This window comes from Sinohyriopsis cumingii, chromosome 5 (assembly GCF_028554795.1).
Source record: "Sinohyriopsis cumingii isolate HCF-2022 chromosome 5, ASM2855479v2, whole genome shotgun sequence".
Taxonomy (NCBI): Eukaryota; Metazoa; Mollusca; class Bivalvia; order Unionida; family Unionidae; genus Sinohyriopsis; species Sinohyriopsis cumingii.
The window spans coordinates 30,649,642-30,672,565 of NC_142965.1; the positions used below are offsets into that span (position 1 = coordinate 30,649,642).

The 22,924-nt window shown below is 33.8% G+C and overlaps 1 protein-coding gene across 1 annotated transcript in view; it reads right to left on the minus strand.

Moving 5' to 3' along the window:
* LOC149798873 (inositol 1,4,5-trisphosphate-gated calcium channel ITPR2-like) overlaps nucleotides 1–22,924 on the minus strand; it is a 367,714-nt gene that overhangs the window by 250,995 nt on the left and 93,795 nt on the right. The window contains exons 12-19 of the mRNA XM_089957788.1: nucleotides 21,198–21,276; nucleotides 20,541–20,626; nucleotides 16,073–16,198; nucleotides 14,823–14,873; nucleotides 13,746–13,826; nucleotides 8,133–8,188; nucleotides 3,704–3,833; nucleotides 1,602–1,832 (exon numbers count right to left, since the gene is read on the minus strand). Of these exons, the coding sequence (XP_089813914.1) occupies nucleotides 1,602–1,832; nucleotides 3,704–3,833; nucleotides 8,133–8,188; nucleotides 13,746–13,826; nucleotides 14,823–14,873; nucleotides 16,073–16,198; nucleotides 20,541–20,626; nucleotides 21,198–21,276 (840 nt within the window). The remainder of the gene's footprint in view (nucleotides 1–1,601; nucleotides 1,833–3,703; nucleotides 3,834–8,132; nucleotides 8,189–13,745; nucleotides 13,827–14,822; nucleotides 14,874–16,072; nucleotides 16,199–20,540; nucleotides 20,627–21,197; nucleotides 21,277–22,924) is intronic.

Sequence of the window (22,924 nt, forward strand, 5' to 3'; positions counted from 1 at the left end):
CTTCAGCATGCTTCTCTGTGATTGTAGCTATACTCCAAATTGGGTTGTTCCATTAGGTGTGCTTTGCCTATGCAAATTAACCTAATGGACTCTCCATAACAGTGTTCAAAAAGAGCTTGACACAGCATCATCCTAGGTATTCTGAGTCAATTAAATAATCTGTGAAATGGTAGTTGCTTATCTCTATCTGCTTTACCATTTAATGATAATCAACTGTATAAACTGCCCCAAGGATAGTTTTAAATGAGCTCTATGTAGGACTGTTTATTGTCTATACCAACTAAATGCTTCAGACATGAATTATGGAAGTTTAAAGATTTATCTTTGTTTCCCCCCATGATTAATGAAAATATTTTGCTTTTTTAAACACATCTATGTTGTTTTTTTGTGTTGTTAAGGAATGGCTAAGGGAAGCACAGCTTAAAAATTATAAAAGTTCAGCGCTGTGGTGACTGGACAAGGGCATTTTCCCACTAGGTGGAAAATTTCTTTGAAACAACGAACAGTTGAGCTTAACAGACAAAATTTCTTCTTCGATTAACGTACATACCATTAATATTGTTCTTAATGAATGCTGCCCTTGTTCTTTCACATTCAAAAATATGTGGTCATATAACTTTTCATCTGGCTTGTTTAATTTCAGCCTTGCCCACCTGAAATATCACTCAACTCCAACATAAAGACCTTGAAGATAAGCCAGTATTACACTAGGATATCATAAAGCCAGTATCACACTAGGATATCATAAAGCCGGTATTACACTAGGATATTATAAAGGCAATATTACACTAGGATATCATAAAGCTAGTATTACACTAGGATATCATAAAGCCGGTATTACACTAGGATATCATAAAGTCACTATTATACTAGGATATCATAAAGCTAGTATTACACTAGGATATCATAAAGCCGGTATTACACTAGGATATCATAAAGGCAGTATTACACTAGGATATCATAAAGTCAGTATTATACTAGGATATCATAAAGCCAGAATTACACTAGGATATCATAAAGCCAGTATCACACTAGGATATCATAAAGCCAGTATCACACTAGGATATCATAAAGCCAGTATTACACTAGGATATCATAAAGCCAGTATTACACTAGGATATCATAAAGCCAGTATCACACTAGGATATCATAAAGTCAGTATTACACTTGGATATCATTAAGTCAGTATTACACTATGATTATATCATAACATCAATGTTTTTAGGTATATTTGTTTGTCTTGCATTAATTATAGCAAACCACTGTTTTTCCAGAAGAAAAAAAATGCCAAGAATAAAATGTTGCTTGTCTAAATATATTAGTTATAGTTTCTGCTTAGTCATGCCTATTAGGTTGTCACAAAAATGCAGATGTAAACGTTTTATGAAAATCTAATGAGGTCACCTTCATATGCACAATAACTTGCCAACAATATTTATTACTAAGTCAAGTGGTTTCTGAGTAATTCTGCTGACAAGATAGCAATGCAGACACGAATGTCTGTACTAACATGACCATATCAAAATGCCTCCCCCCACTGCAGTTAAATTATATTACTGAATCAAACATACATTTTAAGCTGCCAAAAAATGAAAACTTACCCTGCTTCCTCTCATGAGCCAGACTTCTGTGATGTACTTCTGGTTGTCAGCGATAGAAACTCCATCACATACACACAGTACAGATAACAAGTCCAGGTACCGATAATTTTTTTCTTTGCGTAACAAATCCACAAAGTTGTCAATGTGATCATGTGTAATTCTGTCCACAATTCTACGATTGTCCCTTATCAATTCCATCACCAAGCGTGCTGCATGCAGCCCAATCTTACCCTAATAAAGAAATTAAATGGACATAATCAACTGTCTATGTAGACTGCTATACTACTAATACTGCTTTGAGAAGACTTGCAAATTGGCTGGCAATTTATCCAAATCAACAATGATTTGTAATCTTAGTAGCCATCTTCATTAACAAATAATAGCAAAGTTACATTCTGATGATTAATCCATTTCCATTTTTTTTCTAACATTTTTGGGAAAGAGTTCTGATCTTAACAAAATTATTAGTTCAAAGAATTAACAAATAGTTTAATTGAACATTATATTATATATATATATATATATATATATATATATATATAGAGAGAGAGAGAGAGAGAGAGAGAGAGTAAAATATAATTAGTTACTGAAAAACATAGTTAAAATATAATTATTTCAGCAAACAAGAGCTATAGTATGCTTACACAAATTCATTTGGACTTCTTACAGTTCCTATTTACTAATTTCTCCAAACTGATTTTGCAATCAAGTACTTAGTACAATTAGTTGTATTGGCAGTGTAAATATTGTTGGATGTTGACTGGAACAGATCCATTAAGTTGTAGGGGAGATGGATTTGCTGTTATAATTAAACATGCTACTCCCCATTCTGCTTTGCAGTAGTACAAAGTCATGGTGTCAACATCTGTTTCAAACCATATGGGGGTTATTTCACTTGTACTTACTTCTGTCTTTAAGACTGTTTGCTGTCTTTATCTATGATATCAAATGATTACTTCCAAACTTGTCTGAGGCTGGTTTAGAGGTTACATGTTTATACTGGAAATCTTTAATGCAGTTTCATACTAGTGTACCATTTTTCTGTTCATCTCAAGTGCATTATGGAGTCAGACATCATGTATGAATTTAGGTTAATTTACTTTTATTAGCCCAGATACATGTTTCTTATTATAAATTTCCAATGTCTGATTTGAACATTTTACTGCCAAAAATCTCTCTTCAGATATATCCAGCATTAAAATTTCAAACAATATACTATACAGTGTTTCATAACTTAGTGCAAATATTTTGGCAAAATAAGATCTGAATGACATCACTGAACAAAGAGATCCCATACAAAATTTTCCATATGGACTGGATATGGAGTCCGTACGTACTTTTACAGAAATATCCATATGGACATTTTTGTTCTATAGTTGAACCACAGTAATGGATTTCTGATTGTATGATATGGAAATGTTATGGATATAAATAATACTTCTTTGTGCACACTTCTGGCACTGGAATTACTATGATGGATTAAATGGGATCAACTGGTCAATGTACGTCTTCACACTATTCATCTGCCTATTCTCTTATTGATGCATGTATCAATATACAGTTCTCTGCCTAAAAAAATAATATTGTGACAATCTCTGTTTTAAGTATTTCTTGTTTAAAATGCATGAAATTAGAGTTGGTAACTGTGTGACTTAAGCCTTTTGTGTTCCACATAACCCCCATCTTGTGTAGCAACAACAATATACATGCAACATTTTATTCGATTTATCTTGATACTGCAGGATACATTACATAATACAATGGAACCTTGTGGACCCTGATCATCATGTTATAGTGCCTCAGAAACAAGGAAAAAAGCCAATAAAAGTATCTGATATTGCAAGAAAAAGGCAATGTCATGGAAATAATTCTGTAATTCAGACCAAGACAGACATATTAAAAACTTAGCAAATTAGATTTACAAAAGCAGTATTTGTCTTTCATTAGGTAAATAATTATAAGGATGCCAAATTTGAAAGTACCCACATAACAACTACAAGTAGAATTGGTCTACCAAAGTAAGAATTTTTTTATGACTCTCATCTTTATTATTAGAAATTTGACTCTGTGTGTGTGTGTGTGTCCAAACTGTGTTGACATACCTCCTTGATATCAAACTGAGTGAGGAAAAAGTCTATGTATTTGGCAATGTACAGCTCATTTTTCCGACTGTCTCCAAACAGGTAGGTTGCTAACACATCATATGCATCCATAAATATCCTTGTCAGATGACTGCAAGAAAATGATGAAAGAAAATGGTTTACAGTATTCTACTTCTAAAGATAATTTCTTCAATGTTATATCCAATATTGCTTGAATCAAGTAAAGTTGTACTAATGTCTATACATTTTTTACAACACAACAATGATCATATCTATTTTTAATTCTTCAAAATTTGACATGAAACAAGAGGTCCAAGGGGATCCAATACTGCTCACTTAACTTAAAGGTTAAGCATTCAATAAGCAGGCGTAGTATCAGATTTAATCAAAATTGGATCAGAAATACATGCTCATGATTGGTTACAAGATCAGCCAATCAGCTGCAAGATGACCTCAATAATATGCTTGGATCTTGCTCATCAATGAACTCATGTGAGATTCTGGTCTTATAGCAAATCAGATGAACTCCATAATAGGTATGAATCTTGTTCATCAATGAACTTGTGTGAGACCATGATTGTACAAGTGAATATTCACATTTGTTCAAAAAAGATCATAAATATGGCTTCCAGAGTTGTAACAAGCTCAACAAGATCATCTAATTAATATGTATGGATCTTACTCATGATCAAATTCTTCCAATTTTGATGATATAAACCCATATTCAAGGTTTTATCAAAATCAAATCAGAAATATAGTTCCAAACAGTTAAAAAGTTCAGCCAAACACTGATGCCAAGGTCACTCATATTAGGGTAAATCTCGTTCAATATCGGTCTCATCTGAAATGTTGATAATACAGTATATCCTATCCTGATGGATCATTGGTCTTCTGCTGCCACCCCTGCCCCAAAGCAGTTTCTCAAGACAGTCGGTATACCATATGGTATGTCAAGGTCAAAATTCAAATGGGTTAAATAAAATTTATAATGATGACTGTACATGTATTTTATTTTTTCTTCATAGTTAAAGTGTTAAATGCAATCATCTTATAAAATTATATACCAATAAAGATATACACCTATCATAAAACATTCACATTTATAATAAAGATGTTAAGATATCCATCATTGCTGTGGTAACAAATGTTTGGATTCTGATCAAGGTCAAAATGAACTTACCTCCACTGGAATCCACATTGGCTCTTACAAAAGGTTTACCTAATGTACAGACAATGTCATAATTAAAGAGGTACTGCAAGTTTGCTCTGTTGCAAAACCTTTATCAACCTTTTAAGAAGTGAAATCTGATAAGCTGATTATCAATGAAGAACCAAGATGTTTGCAAATTCTAACCAATAACAGGTCCTTTTACTGACATTTTGGTTTCGTTCAATAGTAGGTTCATTTGTGTCAACAGATTTTGGAGTCACTCATGCATCTTCTAAATGTTGCATTACAGAATCACTCGGGTTTTTTTACCTACCTTTTACCAACAGATTATGGTTCCGAGTGGTCGAGTGGTCTAAAGCGCTCTCCATTACGGATCACTGCCATCTCACCTATGTCTGTGTGGGTTTGAGTCTCAGATTTGGCCACTGTGGGTATGTGAGAAAGCTTGACAGTAGCTTCTCGAGGGTCAGTGGTTCTTTCCAGGGATTTCCCGGTTTCTTCCTCCACCATTAATACTGGCCGCCATGTATAGCCTATTGTGTGCTGAAAAATGGCATTAAACCTTACAACAACAACAGCAACAACCAACTGATTACGGTAATGTATAATGTGGCCTTAGTGAGATAAGATACCAGTAGCAAGACACAATTCTTTTTTTCATCTGGGATAAGAACAATCTGCTTACATATTTTCTTTAGTGTTTATACCCAGTTTTGTGATGCAGTCATTCAAAGCAGTGCATGAAATTCATCCTTTGCCTAAAAGTGGGCACTGGTCATATTCAGCAGGTGGTTGCTCATGACAATGCATAGCACATTTAAATAACAAAACTGACCCATCCATATCAACATTTTGGCCATGATGTGGTTGCTTACAGCAGAGGTTAAATAAATCAGGTTTTACTCTATAAGCCCATATTTAAAGTTTGATCAAAATCAGATCAGAAATATTTTATTCATTAAAACCTTGTTAAACTGCATGGATCTCACTCAGAAATATGGCCTTTAACCCTTTTTATCATGCAAGCGCCTTTGCACGCCTCTACACCATTCTCATGGAAGCACCTTTTGATGCATGCTGTAAACATCAGCCATTTTGAGCAGGTTGTATCATGCAACCTTTGAGGAAAACCCCCCATTGGATACTACATTCATTGGTGTGAATGACCATTAAGTCAAATCATGTGGTCAATGTTTATGCTCTGGTTGAAATCTGCTATTTAAAGTAACTGGGTCGTATTCTCCACTCTCTGAAATGGAGGTTGCTGATTTTGTTCAGTACTTACTCGAGTTTTCACAATTAGAATCACAACCATGAAAGCTTCAATAAGGTAAAGGCTCTGATATTGATGTAGGCAGCAATTAGTTTTTAAAAATTATCAAATTCAGATGATTTATTGATGAGGATGCAGACAAAGAACTTGTACATTTTGAATATGAGAAATGGCAGTTACGGCTGGTGATGCAGCTTCACTGACTTGACAGTGAACGAGTTCTCTCAAGATTTTAAAGCACATAAAAAATTCTTGTGAAAAATAACTACACAGCTACAACCATCTGACTTTACTCTTAAATTTTTCAATACATAATAGATGAGTACCAAAAATGTAAAATGGTTAAAATTGCTGTTAAACGTAACATACACTACACTGCTTAACAGTTAACAGGCAGGAAAATGTGTATGGAGTCGAATAGGTAACAGGTGTTCTATTTATAGCACACTGCACTGGGCAGCTTTGCTCTATGAGGTAAAGGGTTAACAGGCAGGCCTATGTGCATGGAGTCGAACAGGTAACAGGTGTTCTATTTTTAGCACAATGCACTGGGTAACTTTGCTACATGTATATCAAAGGGCTAAAAAACCATACACTCTGTGATCAGGTAAAGGATTAACAAGTTAAGGTTGTTGTTGTTGTTGTTGGGTTTAACACCATTTTTCAGCACACAATAGGCTATGCATGGCAGCCAGTATTAATGGTGGAGGAAGAACCCGGTAAAACCCCAGGAAGAACCACCGACCCACGAGAAGCTACTGGCAAGCTTTCTCACATACCCACATTGGCCGAATCCTAGACTCGAGCCCATGCAGACAGAGGTGAGATGTCAGTAATCTGTAATGGAGAGCGCTTTAGACCACTCAGCCACTCGAAGCCCCAACAAGTTAAGGTAATAAGATCAGAAATAACTGGCCTGAAACAAGTTCATGTAATCAGGCTAGAAATAAGGCCTGTAACAAGTTCAGGTAATTAGATCAGAAACATAGTCTCAGAGTGGTAACAAGTTCATGTAATCAGATTAGAAACATAGTCTCAAAGTGGTAACAAGTTCATGTAATCAGATTAGAAATATAGTCTCAGAGTGGTAACAAGTTCAAGTAATCAGATTAGAAATATAGTCTCAGAGTGGTAACAAGTTCAAGTAATCAGAAGCAAGAACACCTTATAACTTTTTTATTGCTGCACAATGATACCATTCAACACTTGACAGATAACTGCACAATGTCACCATTCAATGACTGGTTGATTCTGCAAAATGACACCATTCAATGACTGGCTGATTAATTTGCACAATGACACCATTCAATGCCTGGCTGATTACTTTGCAATGACACCATTCAATGCCTGGCTGATTACTTTGCAATGACACCATTCAATGCCTGGCTGATTACTTTGCAATGACACCATTCAATGCCTGGCTGATTACTTTGCAATGACACCATTCAATGCCTGGCTGATTACTTTGCAATGACACCATTCAATGCCTGGCTGATTACTTTGCAATGACACCATTCAATGCCTGGCTGATTACTGCACAATGACACCATTCAATGCCTGGCTGATTACTTTGCAATGACACCATTCAATGCCTGGCTGATTACTTTGCAATGACACCATTCAATGCCTGGCTGATTACTTTGCAATGACACCATTCAATGCCTGACTGATTACTGTACAATTACACCATTCAACGCCTGATTGAGTACTCTGCAATGACACCTTTCATGCCAAACCTAATTAGATACCTTGAATTACCATGTAACTTGTGTTCCAAGTCTGATCAAATTTCCATCAAAACTGTAGACTCACAGCGGTAACAAGCAACTGTTGACAAATGACACATTCATCCAATAATAATGTACTTTTAATTGTTTATGTTGCACTCTTGACACACTCTGATATATATATAATAAAACTGAAACAATAAAACTGAAGTGGAATTTAAATTTAAAAAAACACAGAACCAGGTGGAATTTGCTCACTATTGATCTGGTCCCTTGATGGGAATTTTCAGAAGGTTTACCAGCAGCTCCACAACCTGTAATAGAACAGAAATTTACTGTATTGTCCATGACATATTTATATCAACCTGTAATAGAACAGAAATTTACTGTATTGTCCATGACATATCTATATCAACCTGTAATAGAACAGAAATTTACTGTATTGTCCATGACATATTTATATCAATAATATCTGTAATACCAAAGTCCCTGAACAAGACTGATGTTCCACTGGCAGAAAATAATTTCCACTATTTCAAAAAAAGACTGTTTCTTCTTTCTAAATACTCATGCCTATAGAAACTATCTCTCACATTCTTGAAAAACTTCAAGATACCAAATTTGGTAAATAATTGTGGTACATAATTCTTTGCCATGGCCTCTTACCTTGAACCTGATATGATGGACAGAAGATCAATAATTTGTTTCAATGTCTAGTTATAACCATATGCTAAGTTTGATTAAATCCATAAGTTATATGTTTTTAAAAAAGGAACTAATTATTTTATTTATGTCCCATCAATCAAGGGATTCATCAGGTGTATCCATAAAGTGGGTTTCATAAAAATATATTCCTATTTGTTTTGTTTTTTCATGATCACAAGCCAGTACAGCTAACAACTTCAGTCCCAACTTTTGACCTTCAAATCAATTTCCGAGTCCTGACTTATTACTATCTCATTGGAATCTAACTTAAATACAAGGACTTGTCAAATTTCATTGGCACCATCACAGTGGCATTCATCTTCATGTAGTTACTTCTTCTGAATCGATGGTCATAGCAACGTGCATGTTGAAAATCTCTGTGAGGCTAATTCTCTTGAAAAGAGAGTCCTAGAAACATAAATCCTGAAAATCTTGCATGTTGCTACAAGTATCCATCCAGAAGAAGTAGCCACATCCTGATTTTCAATATGGATGTCTCTATAACTATCCATTCAGGAAAAGCAGTTCTGACAAGACCATCAGGACAGTCATCATGTTTGGCCATCAGACTTGAGGACAGCAGCATTATTCAGGACCAACTATCATATTTCACAAAATTTTCTGAACATGAAAGAAATCAATTTTGGGACATGATGGTGCACAAAAACAATAAAAGATTCATCAATGAGCAAGAATGATCAACATTTTACAATGACCATACCAGTATTCAATTCACATGCATTTAATAGAACTTCATTAAAAGCATCATGCACTATAGTCTGAATATACCTTCCCATTTGTTTGTACCTCCCTACTGATTTAAAAGATGAAAAGCACAAATGAGATAACAGATGCACAGTACTTAACCAGTTCATTTAATGACTTATAATTTCAAACCTGATTATTCCCAGGTGGGACCCTAACACATTATCATCTGCGCATTTCATTCCAAATGGAAGTTTTCAGTGCAAAAGATAACCCTATTCGCCAGTCATTTCAAGTTCTTGGACAAGTCCATTTTCAGTGAAGGGGTGTATGCACAACTGCAAATGTATGTACATTAGAAGGAAAATACTAAGTCATCTGCTTCCAATATTTACAATGTCGAATCAAGCAAAGGAAAAGAATGGCAATTACAAATTTGCTTTTCGCATGGATTTAACAAGCAGAGTAATTTCAATGCAAATGTGTGCAAAGGATATAACAATAAACTCTCAACATTATGGTAATTTATGAAATTATCCAGCAATGACCAAATAGGATGAACTACATCACAATGTTGTCTGAGGAAATCAACTTGCCCATAGTGTATGCAGCATGATGCCATGTTAGTATGGGAAATCTGTCAAGCAGGAAAGGTGCAAAGTTTGCTAGTGTTAGGGCCACTCCTGTCAAATTCAGGTTAGAAGTTAAAAAACAATGAATGAATGGATAAAGTTCTGTGCACTCTTTATCCAATTAAAACTTTCCATTTTGTTGAAATTGATAGGGGGTACAACAAATGGGGAGGTACAGTCAGACTACAGCACTATATGTTGTTGGAATTTGCTTAGATATGTATGTACTTATGTAGTTATGTTAAAACATGAATAACAAATAGATAACTATGATACCAACATAGATAACTATGATACTTGAACATTGTAATTTCATCATTACACCTTTATTCTTACATCTCATGATGCAAATAAATGATACCAGAATGCCCAGATATCTCACCTTTATTATTACACCCCATGATCCAAATAAATTATACCCTAATGCCCAGATATCACACCTTTATTAATACACTCAATGATCCAAATAAATTATATGCTAATGATCATATATCACACCTTTATTAGTACACTTTATTATAACAGATATCATGATTTTATTATTATACCACATGATCTGAACAAATTATACTCTAATGCCCAGAAATGACTTAAATCCAAATGAAACGACTCTCAATTGCTCTTGAATGAGAGAGAGAGAGAGAGAGAGAGAGAGAGAAAGAGAGAGAGAGAGACAGAGAGAGGGAGAGCAGTATTTAATAAAACCTCTGTCAAAGAGAAAACAGAAAACTGTGAAAGAAAATTCTAAAGAAATACCATATTCCTTCAGTTTCAAAGATATATATTTTGGAATTAAGCATTCACAATATTTGTATTCTAATATACTCAGCTTAGTTACATTCCAAGAATGTGTGTGTATGTGATTAGGATTTTATACGTAGCTTTAACAAGCACTGGGGCATCATGCTGCAGACACGTAGCATGATGTCCCACCCAGTCACAAAGAGAAAACAGAAAACTGTGAAAGAAAATTCTAAAGAAATACCATATTCCTTCAGTTTCAAACATATATATTTTGGAATTAAGCATCATTTAAAACTAAATGTTGATATGACCATCCATTCAATAGGAGTAACAATACCAATATTTTCAAGATGGCTGCCATAGTGGCCATACTGGATGTCAGAAGGATGCTTTTTTGATTTGGAACTAACTAAACATTATAATAAACTCTTAAGTGGAAACCCAATTACAACCATTCCAGTCAGGAGGAGCAGCAATAAGATTTTCAAGATGGCTGCCATAGTGGCCATATTGGATGACAGATCAGCACCATTCACATTCAGGACCAAGTAGCAACAACAAGATATTCAGGATAGTCACCATAGCAGATTTAAGTGTATATTTTCATGCCCACTAAGTGTATGTATGGTTTTATGCCCATTAAGTGTATGTATGTTTTTATGCCCAGTAAATGTATGGTTTTATGTCCAGTAAGTGTATATATGGTTTTATGCCCAGTAAGTTTATGTTTGGATTTATGCCCAGTAAGTGTATATTTTCATGCCCTCTAAGTGTATGTATGGTTTTATGGCCACTAAGTGTATGTATGTTTTTATGCCCAGTAAGTGTATGTTTTTATGCCCAGTAAGTGTGTGTATGTTTTTATGCCCAGTAAGTGTATGTATGGTTTTATTCCTAGTAAGTGTATCTATGGTTTTATGCCCAGTAAGTGTATGTATGGTTATATGCCCAGTAAGTGTATATATGGTTTCATGCCCAGTAAGTGTATCTATGGTTTTATGCCCAGTAAGTGTATGTGTGGTTATATGCCCAGTAAGTGTATGTATGGTTTTATGCCCAGTAAGTGTATGTATGGCTATATGCCCATTAAATGTATGCATGTTTTTATGCCCAGTAAGTGTATATGTTTTTATGCCCAGTAAGTGTATGTATGGTTTTATGTGCAGTAAGTGTATGTATGTTTGCATGCCCAATAAGTGTGTTTTTCTGCTCAGTAAGTGTATTTATGATTTTATGCCCAGTAAGTGTAAGTATGGTTTTATGCCCACTAAGTGTATGTTTTTATGCCCAGTAAGTGTATGTATGTTTTTATGTCCAGTAAGTGTATATGGTTTTATGTCCAGTAAGTGTATGTTTTTATGCCCAGTAAGTGTATGTATGTTTGCATGCCCAGAAAGCGTATGTATGGTTTTATGCCCAGTTAAGTGTAAGTATGTTTTTTTGCCCAGTAAGTGCATGTATGGTTTTATGCCCACTAAGTGTATATTTTTATGCCCAGTAAGTGTATGTATGGTTATATGCCCAGTTAAGTGTAAGTATGTTTTTTTGCCCAGTAAGTGTATGTATGGTTTTATGCCCAGTAAGTGTATGTATGTTTGCATGCCCAGTAAGTGTGTTTTTCTGCTCAGTAAGTGTATTTATGATTTTATGCCCAGTAAGTGTAAGTATGGTTTTATGCCCACTAAGTGTATGTTTTTATGCCCAGTAAGTGTATGTATGTTTTTATGCCCAGTAAGTGTATGTATGTTTTTATGTCCAGTAAGTGTATATGGTTTTATGTCCAGTAAGTGTATGTTTTTATGCCCAGTAAGTGTATGTATGTTTGCATGCCCAGAAAGTGTATGTATGGTTTTATGCCCAGTTAAGTGTAAGTATGTTTTTTTGCCCAGTAAGTGCATGTATGGTTTTATGCCCACTAAGTGTATATTTTTATGCCCAGTAAGTGTATGTATGGTTATATGCCCAGTTAAGTGTAAGTATGTTTTTTTGCCCAGTAAGTGTATGTATGGTTTTATGCCCAGTAAGTGTATGTATGTTTGCATGCCCAGTGTGTTTTTCTGCTCAGTAAGTGTATTTATGATTTTATGCCCAGTAAGTGTAAGTATGGTTTTATGCCCACTAAGTGTATTTTTTATGCCCAGTAAGTGTATGTATGTTTTTATGCCCAGTAAGTGTATGTATGTTTTTATGTCCAGTAAGTGTATATGGTTTTATGTCCAGTAAGTGTATGTTTTTATGCCCAGTAAGTGTATGTATGTTTGCATGCCCAGAAAGTGTATGTATGGTTTTATGCCCAGTTAAGTGTAAGTATGTTTTTTTTGCCCAGTAAGTGCATGTATGGTTTTATGCCCACTAAGTGTATATTTTTATGCCCAGTAAGTGTATGTATGGTTATATGCCCAGTAAGTGTATGTATGGCTTTATGCCCAGTAAGTGTATGAATGGCTGTATGCCCAGTAAATGTATATATGGTTATTAGGTGTGGATCTCAATAGTTTTCAAATAATTACCAAGGGGTTAAGTCTATGTCTGTTAGTGAAGAACACCAGTATCAGTGTCAGCTGCATGCATAAATTTGTGTATTCATACCCAGTGAATGTATACCCTAAGTCAGTAGTTTTTAAACTGTGACCCATACAAATAAGTTCTTGGAGGTTGGGAAATACTACTTAGATGTCACCAATGGGTCTCAGTCAGACATCTTGACACAAGAGTCAATTATCACAGATGTTAATTTTCTAACATGACCTCCACATCCCATTCCACAGGGTATTATTAAAATTCCAAAGTGTTTGCACAATCGACATCAATAGTGACTATCACTGAGTTAAGTTTCATTAGTCTAACTTTAGCAGTGTTAGAGGAGTTCAAAGAAAATTCATAGATGACTGTTGATATACACAGACTGACTGATCTAAATCCCTGCATTTCTCTGAAAACACATGGATGATAAAAAAAAAAAAGTCTGTTACATCTGTAATATAATGAGTAATAAAGAAATTGTTTGCAAAGACAATATCTTTGTAATGGCACCTAAATGTTCAAGATGACTCCATGATATTTAAGAAAGAAATCTGGTCTTTACCCTCAAATTCCTCATCAATTTCTGTCGTGGCTTGATTGGTTCTCCATCTTTTAACATGAAGTTCTTCATCTCTTTCAGTGCCTACAATAACAAAACAAAGTATCACAGATATGAAAGATATAGGTATACAGCAAATAATTTTAACAATCTGCAGAACATGACCTTGTGAATGGCAATTAATATGGCCACCCTTTTGTTTAATAGCCCCCTATGTAGACAATCTATTGTAAAGCAAAACTTTGATTCAGTTGGATTGACACTCAAGCTGGAGTATTTGTCTCTATATAAATTAGTTATTGTTTAATTATATTTTGTACACTAGTGTTGCACAGAAAAGCAAGGAATGTAGCTGTTAATGTGGGGTTTGCAAGAAAAAAACTTTGATTTATTGTTGAACTTGGAAAATGTGACTTGAATTTTGAATTGTAATGTATGAATGGATGAGCGAGTACTGGTTGGCATAGTTTGTTAACAGGTTTCTTTGTTGCTTTACAGTGACAGAATTGCATATGAGGATCAATGGCGTGTTTTTATTTCCATCAATTTGCACCGTATCTGTCAGATGTATATTTTCAGTCTCAATTTCTGAATGAGACATCTGTTTTGTTTACATGATGGAAGGGAGGTCAAAATATCTCCAACTGCAAATAATACAAGGTCATTAGGCATGTGCCTTTATTTGGGTACTATGGAGGGATGTGAAACTGTTGTGACATACTTGTGTTGTCCTTAATATTGATTGTTAAATTACCCCTGTGTATAAAAGACTCCAAATATGGACCCTGGTGGATAACCATGTGCTAAACATTCAAGTTCATGGATTCTTTGAAAATTTATTTTTCTGTCTTAGAAATATGGCAAGAGCTACCGTGAAATTTTCTCATGGATTAATGTGTTGTCGGATAAATGATTCCTTCTGGCTGTTAAGTGCATTATTTGTCATTAAATATTATAGGTATATTTTTGATTCAACTGGGGCACAATGGAGATACTTAACAAAATTAGAATAAAGCATGTGTGACATAACACATTTTCTGGCTGTTAGACTGATCAAAGAAAATGATTAACTGAACTTACTGTGGAGACCTTGTGGGCGTTGAGAGCATTCAGTAGTTTGTTCTCCTTTTTCTGCCAAAAGAAACAGCTATAATTACTAGGGAAAAATTACATACTTCAATGTGAACTCAGTCATTGGAACTTACAAAAGGACAACAAGAGGCCTAACTGGGATTGAAACTATTCACCTGGCTTACTAACACCTCATTAAGCAGGCTTATGTAACGTAATCAGAACATAAACTATTCCCAAACTTATGTTGATTTAACCCACTTTAGTCTGACAAAAATGGTTTCCAAACAAGGGAGAAAAATGATAATATGCACAGCTGCATGCTCATAGTTAAGTCAAACGATCATTAAAACTCAGTTTAAGGACAAAGTTTTAATTTGTGGTCTACAGTAGTCAAATGACATTTACATAGATTAAAATTATAAATCATTGGGTTTATTTTTCCTGAAATGTGGCTTCCAGACTCAGCAAATTAAATGCATTAATATACATGGATCCTGCTTAATATCTGATCACATATAAATTAAGCCCACATTCTAAGTTTGATCTAAATCAGATTAGAAATATGGACTCTAGACTGGCAACAAGAAATTTTTAGCAAAGAATCTAACATGATGCATCACACATATTGGGCTATAAACTCACTTAGCCTCATAGCCAGGTAAGCAGCACACCTAGAATTCAGTCAAATTTAACAATACATATAAAAAAGGTAATGTAACTACAAACATACTTAATTAACATTATTTAATAAGCTGTCCTCTACATGTTTCATATAATATCTTTCATATATAAGAAACATACAAAAATACTTGTAACCAATAAATTAAAAAAACAGTGATTCAAAGACTGACACAATGAAACATACACAAAACAATACACAAATTATATTATGATGTTGTAAAGAAATGCAATGGTAAATGAGAATTTATGCTGATTCAGCATTTGATGTGTGTATATCTGTAAATTATAAATATGTCAGTCTTGCAGGTGCCCTTTATTCTATCTCTCCTCATGCTGAAACAAAAACAATAAAGAATGTATATATCAAATTATATTTTTTTCTTCATCACAGCCAAGTATAATGAAATAGTATCGGAGTGACTTTTGTACCTGGGGTGTTAGCAAATTCTCTTCATGTTACATGTAGTTAATATTACTATTTTGACTCTGAATCAATCTTTCTGACACTGATTTTGAGTGCTGATGGAATGTAACTGATATATAATTAGAAGGAAATGGCTTCTTCAACTACATACATCTGCCACAAGCTTCTGTATAAAGGGCACCATTCCTGCCATAAAGTGGAAGATGTCAACAAGTTCCTGGTCCACTTCCTGCATTGTGAAGGCATCATCATACTGCTTCTCCTCAATTACATCAATCTGAAGTGAGACCATTCATTCACAAATGTACACACCAGTAATACAAATATGGCTGTATATAATATCATGGTAAATTTAGAAGAACTTAAATATGTTACTTTGTCTAACAATCTACCATGCGAGTAAATGAAACATCCTGAATGTCTGATATGTGAATCACCTGTACTTCTTGAATGTAAAAATATCTGATCTTGACATTAAGATGTCTGATATGTGAATCAGCTGTACATTTTGAATGTAAAAATATCTGATCTTGACATTAAGATGTCTGATATGTGAATCAGCTGTACATTTTGAATGTAAAAATATCTGATCTTGACATTAAGATGTCTGATATGTGAATCAGCTGCACTTTTTTAATGTAAAAATATCTGATCTTGACATTAAGATGTCTGATATGTGAATCAGCTGTACATTTTGAATGTAAAATATCTGATCTTGACATTAAGATGTCTGATATGTGAATCAGCTGTACATTTTGAATGTAAAAATATCTGATCTTGACATTAAGATGTCTGATATGTGAATCAGCTGTACATTTTGAATGTAAAAATATCTGATCTTGACATTAAGATGTCTGATGTGTGAATCAGCTGTACTTTTTGAATGTAAAAATATCTGATCTTGACATTAAGATGTCTGATATGTGAATCAGCTGTACTTTTTGAATGTAAAAATATCTGATCTTGACACTAAGATGTCTGATATGTGAATCAGCTGTACATTTTGAATTTAAAAATATCTGATCTTGAAACTAAGATCAGTGTTCTTGATTGATCATTTATCTAATTACAAGAAAATCAGGGACTGTATGCAAAGCATGTGCTCCAAGAAAGCCAGGGACTGTATGCAAAGCATGTGCTCCAAGAAAGTCAGGGACTGTATGCCAAGCATATGTTTCAAGGAAATCAGGCACTATATATGCCAATCATATGGTCCAGGAAAGCCATGGGCTCTTTGCCAAGCATATGCTCCAAGGAAGGCAGGCAATGTATATACTAAGCATATGCTCCAAGAAAGACAGGGAATGAAGGCTATGTATAAGCTTCAAAAAATAACTTGAACCGAAATTTAATAAAAACAACTGCTGACAATGACAATACTGGATTGCAGTAATCAGAAAAATTAGCCCATGTCATACTTTGTCACTAACATGGATGAAAAATTAGTGTCATGTCGTGCTTTGTCACTAACATGGATTAAAAATCAGTGTCATGTCGTGCTTTGTCACTAACATGGATGAAAAATCAGTGTCATGTCATGCTTTGTCACTAACATGGATGAACAATTGGTGTCATGTCATGCTTTGTCACTAACATGGATGAAAAATCAGTGTCATGTCATGCTTTGTCACTAACATGGATGAACAATTGGTGTCATGTCATGCTTTGTCACTAACATGGATGAAAAATTAGTGTCATGTCTTACTTTATCACTAACATGGATTAAAAATTAGTGTCATGCCATACTTTGTCGCTAACATGGATTAAAAATTAGTGTCATGCCATACTTTGTCACTAACATGAATTAAACATTGACATCCTCCAACAATGCCAGTAATCAACATTAAACTATAACATCTGGTTCTATCAGGCTAACACAAGCCACTCCAATCACAGTCACAGAATACAACCCATTGTTACATAACCTGGAGAGAATCTTCATCAAAAGAAAATGTATTATTATCCCCAGCATATTCTATTATACTGCAGAAAATGTATTATTATTAATGTAAGCATATTTTATTACACTTCAGAAATTTATTATTATTACTATAGGCATACTGTATTACAGTGTAGAAAATGTATTACAATTACTTTAGGCATATTTTTATAACACTAGAAAGTGTGTTATTACTACTGTTTTAGGAATATTCTACTACATTTGGAAACTGCATTATATCACTCCATGCATATTTTATTACACTGTAGAATGTATATTATTATTATTATTAGCATCATATTCTACTAATATGTAGAAAATGTAGTATTATTGTTATTATATGCATATTTCATTACACTGTAAAAATGTATTATAATTACTCTAGGCATATTCTCTATGAATGTTCTGTTTTTACTACTACTCTGGATATATTCTATTATGCTGAAGAAAATGAATTATTATTATCCTAAGCATATTTAATTATGCTGCAGAAAATGTATTATTGTTACTAACAGCATATACTATTACACTGTGGAAAATGTATTATCATTGTTCAAAGGCATACTCTATTACACTGTGGAAAATGTGTTGTTAAAACCTAGGCATACTCCATTACACTGTAGAAAATGTATTATTATAAACCTAGGTATACTCTACTAGAATGTAGAAAATATATTGTTCTAAACCTAGGCATACTCTATTACACTGTAGAAAATGTATAATTATTAATCACAGTATTTTCTATTACACTGTAGAAAATATATCATTACTCTGTGCATATTCTATTATACAGTAGAAAATGTTCTTAATAAAAAATGAAAATACAAATATTGTGAACCCAATCCAATATCAGTGCTTTATCTTGAAAATTACTGAGTTAACAATATTACACTGTATACAATAATGCACAATAATGCACTCTAGCTTAACGAGACAATAATACTTGAGCTGAGAATGTGCTCGAGTTACATGACAGTAACACTGGGGTCAATAATGCACTCTAGTTTAACAAGACAATTACCCTTGAGTAAATAATGCATTAGAGTTTAACAAGAAAATAACCATGGAGTCAATGGTGCATTCTAGTTTAACAAGACATTAACCCATGAGTCAATAATGCACTCTAATTTAACAAGACAATAATACTTGAGCTGAGAATATGCTCAAGTTACATGGCAATAACACTGGAGTCAATAATGCACTCTAGTTTAACAGTACAATAATGATGAATCAACAATGCACTATAGTTTAACAAGACAATAACCCTGGAGTCAATAATGCATTATAGTTTAACAAGACAATAACCCTGGAGTCAACAATACACTCTAGTTTAACAAGACAACTGTTACCCTGCAGTCAACAGTGCACAACAGTTTAACAAGACAATAACTCTGGAGACAACAATGCTCTATAGTTTCACACGACAATAACCCTGGAGTCAATAATGCATTATAGTTTAACAAGACAATAACCCTGGAATAAATAATGCACTCTAGTTTAACAAGACAATAACCCTGGAATCCACAAAACACTCTAATTTAACAAGACAATAACCCTGGAATCAACAATACACTCTAGTTTAACAAGACAATAACCCTGGAGTCAATAATTTATTATAGTTTAATAAGACAATAACAATGAAATAAATAATGCACTCTAGTTTAACAAGACAATAACACTGGAATTCATAAAACACTCTAATTTAACAAGACAATAACCCTGGAGTCAATAATGCATGATAGTTTAACAAGACAATAACCCTAGAGCTGTACCTTATCTCAATAATAATAATAACGACTTTAGTTAAAAAGGGTAACACAGTTAGCTGAAGAACTAACCCACCTTGAAGCACTTATACAGAGGAGTTTTTGTTAAACTGCATCATCATCATCATGTAGACATATCAATTGAGTACCTTACCCCATTATCACAATGCATACACATTAGGGTTGTATCTTAACCCCATGATCATTATGCATACACATTAGGATTGTATCTTAACCCTATTATCATTATGCATACATGTTAGGATTGTATCTTAACCCTATTATCATTATGCATACATATTATGGTTGTATCTTAACCCTATTATCAGTATGCATACATATTACGGTTGTATCTTAACCCTATTATCAGTATGCATACATATTACGGTTGTATCTTAACCCTATTATCAGTATGCATACATATTACGGTTGTATCTTAACCCTATTATCAGTATGCATACATATTAGGGTTGTATCTTAACCCTTTTATCATTATGCATACATGTTAGGGTTGTATCTTATCCCTATTATCATTATGCATACATATTATGGTTGTATCTTAACCCTATTATCAGTATGCATACATATTACGGTTGTATCTTAACCCTATTATCAGTATGCATACATATTACGGTTGTATCTTAACCCTTTTATCATTATGCATACATGTTAGGGTTGTATCTTATCCCTATTATCATTATACAGTCCTATCAATAATGTACCTTGCCCCTTCATCATTATGCATACACATTAGGGTTGTATCCTACTCCTTTTAAACTATAAACAGCCACAATGCAGACATCATAGCGATATGACTGAAAAATTGTTAAAGCTACATTAAAAGTTCAAATCACGTCACATCACACATCCCACCCTCTTTCTCACTGCATGGACAGATAAATAGTGTACCTTACCTTTTTCAATTGGGCTGTGCTCCACTTTAATGAACTCATGGACCTGCTGTCATCTGACTTGACTTCTTGTTTGCGTTTGTGCTCCTCTGAAATTGATTAAGGAAACTGACAAGAGAACTAAAATGCCAATATTGTGGAAAGGCTTCTGAATGCTAGCAAAGTTCAAAAAATTTCTGTAGAGCAGGTCAAAGTGAAAGAGGTTTTGGTAAACCCTATATAGTAAGATGGCATAATTTTAATGGCAATAAGTGAATATGTTCAAGATATTGTAAAGAACAGATTTTTATGCACTGCTAAATAAAACAAAGAAAGAAGTCCCAGTGACTGTGTTTTAGTACCTAAAACACATTCACCCCAAGATGTACTTACTCCATTACGTTTGTACGTTTTATACTAACAGTGTGTGTGTGTGTGTGTGTGTGTGTGTGTGTGTGTGTTATAATCAAGACAGGGAGGACAAACTAATGCACGTATTGATGCTCTTATCAACAGGTAGGAAAATGATCAAAGTGAATCTAATAAAATATCATCTTTTTGAAAAAGGAATATAACAAATACAGATGAAAGAGTTCTATTTATGATTTGAAAAATAATTTTCAATAAAAATGATGTGTGCTGCTAACTGATAATTGGCCACACACTAAGTTATTACATTACCTGTACATGCATGAAGCCACTGTTTGGTTACAACATGTTCTATACGACAGTAACTCCCCAATAAAATATCATCACTCTCCTGAAATGAAAACCACAAACCACAATATAGAGGTTCATAGTATTACACTATATAAGTAGTTTTAAATCCCCACATAACATTATATTACTGTACATTAAACTACAATTTAAAATGCATGCAGAGTATTTTTGAAAAACAACATTATGATTTGTAAATGTCTTCACACTGTTTCTAGACAAAAATATATACCCAATAAGAAAATAATTAACAGATGCAAAAATATGAATAATACTACTTTGGCAGGCAGGTCCTTAAAGGTTACGGATTTATTTAAATGACTGCAGGGAAATATTTTTAAAGGATATGGAACCAGTCTACATTGAACTTGCTGCCATTTTTGTAGGTTTATCACTGCTTTCAAATTGATCAGTCCACCTGCAACTAACAATTGAGAATACAAGGATAAAAAAGAAATTAACGTTTACTAACAAATTAGTATTGTGAACAAATGTGCAATAAAATGCTTGCAAGACAGTGATAGAAATTAGTAAATGATAATAATTATGACATGAAGCATAATATATTTGCTTAAAGCTGACATGACTGATAAAATTATCATTTGTTGAATGCTATATATGTAAATAATTATATTACATATTGTTGTATACAAACTTCCAATGTAATACAAGTATAATAAACCCAGATCTTGCATCTGCATCTAAGTTATTCCATTATATTCACTTCAACCATATCTACAATTCCTGAAAAACCTGATAACTACATGTTTCTATACTTGGAATAATATTCATCGGGAAAAAAAACTTTTACAACACATATATATCAAACATTTTAACCTGGTACAGCAAGATCTATTTATTATCCAATATTTCAAAATATAATGTATAAATATGATAAATACAGGTTGTGCAGATTTTTCAAACAGATACCTATAGTGACAAATCTTTTCCATATACCATCTAGTTTAGATCAAAGCACTGCAAGACATTACTGGTGATGGGTGCAATGCAAAACACCTCCTCACTGCAATTTACTTAGCATAACCTTAAAAAGAAGAACTTTTGTTGGGAAACAACCTGAGGAGAATGTACATTCAGAGGGAACTTCTCTAGATGATGGCATGGAATACTAAAAACTGAACTCATATCATCACTATATATTAAAGCTCCATACCATATTTGGTTGAAATCCAACAATCTGTGGTACAAAAATTGTGCAGAAACACAAGTCCGACAGAAAATGAAGGGCCATAACATTTTAAAATAATAATGTGGAAAGCTGGAAATAAGACTCATTCAGTGTCAAATCAATAATAAACTCCCTGCCAAATTTGGTTGACATTCACAAATCTTGCAAGCATAAAAATGAAAACCAAATACATTAGGGCAATCAAGGGGCCATAACTCCTGCAAATGATGTCCTATGGAACTACAAAGGCATCTGAGATAATAATTATACTGGACATACTGGGCAATATATAAATTGTGAAATGTAGATCACAGTGACATTTTTATTCTGAGGATGTAGTAGTAGCAGAGATGCATACAATCACCAAGTTTGACAATTCTAACATGGAAAGAGCTTGACAAAACAAAATTTTCCTGAACATCATTTAAGTGTAAAATATGGGCCACAGTGACCTACTCTTGTGATGAGGTTGTAGTACTCATAAAGATGCATCCCATCAACA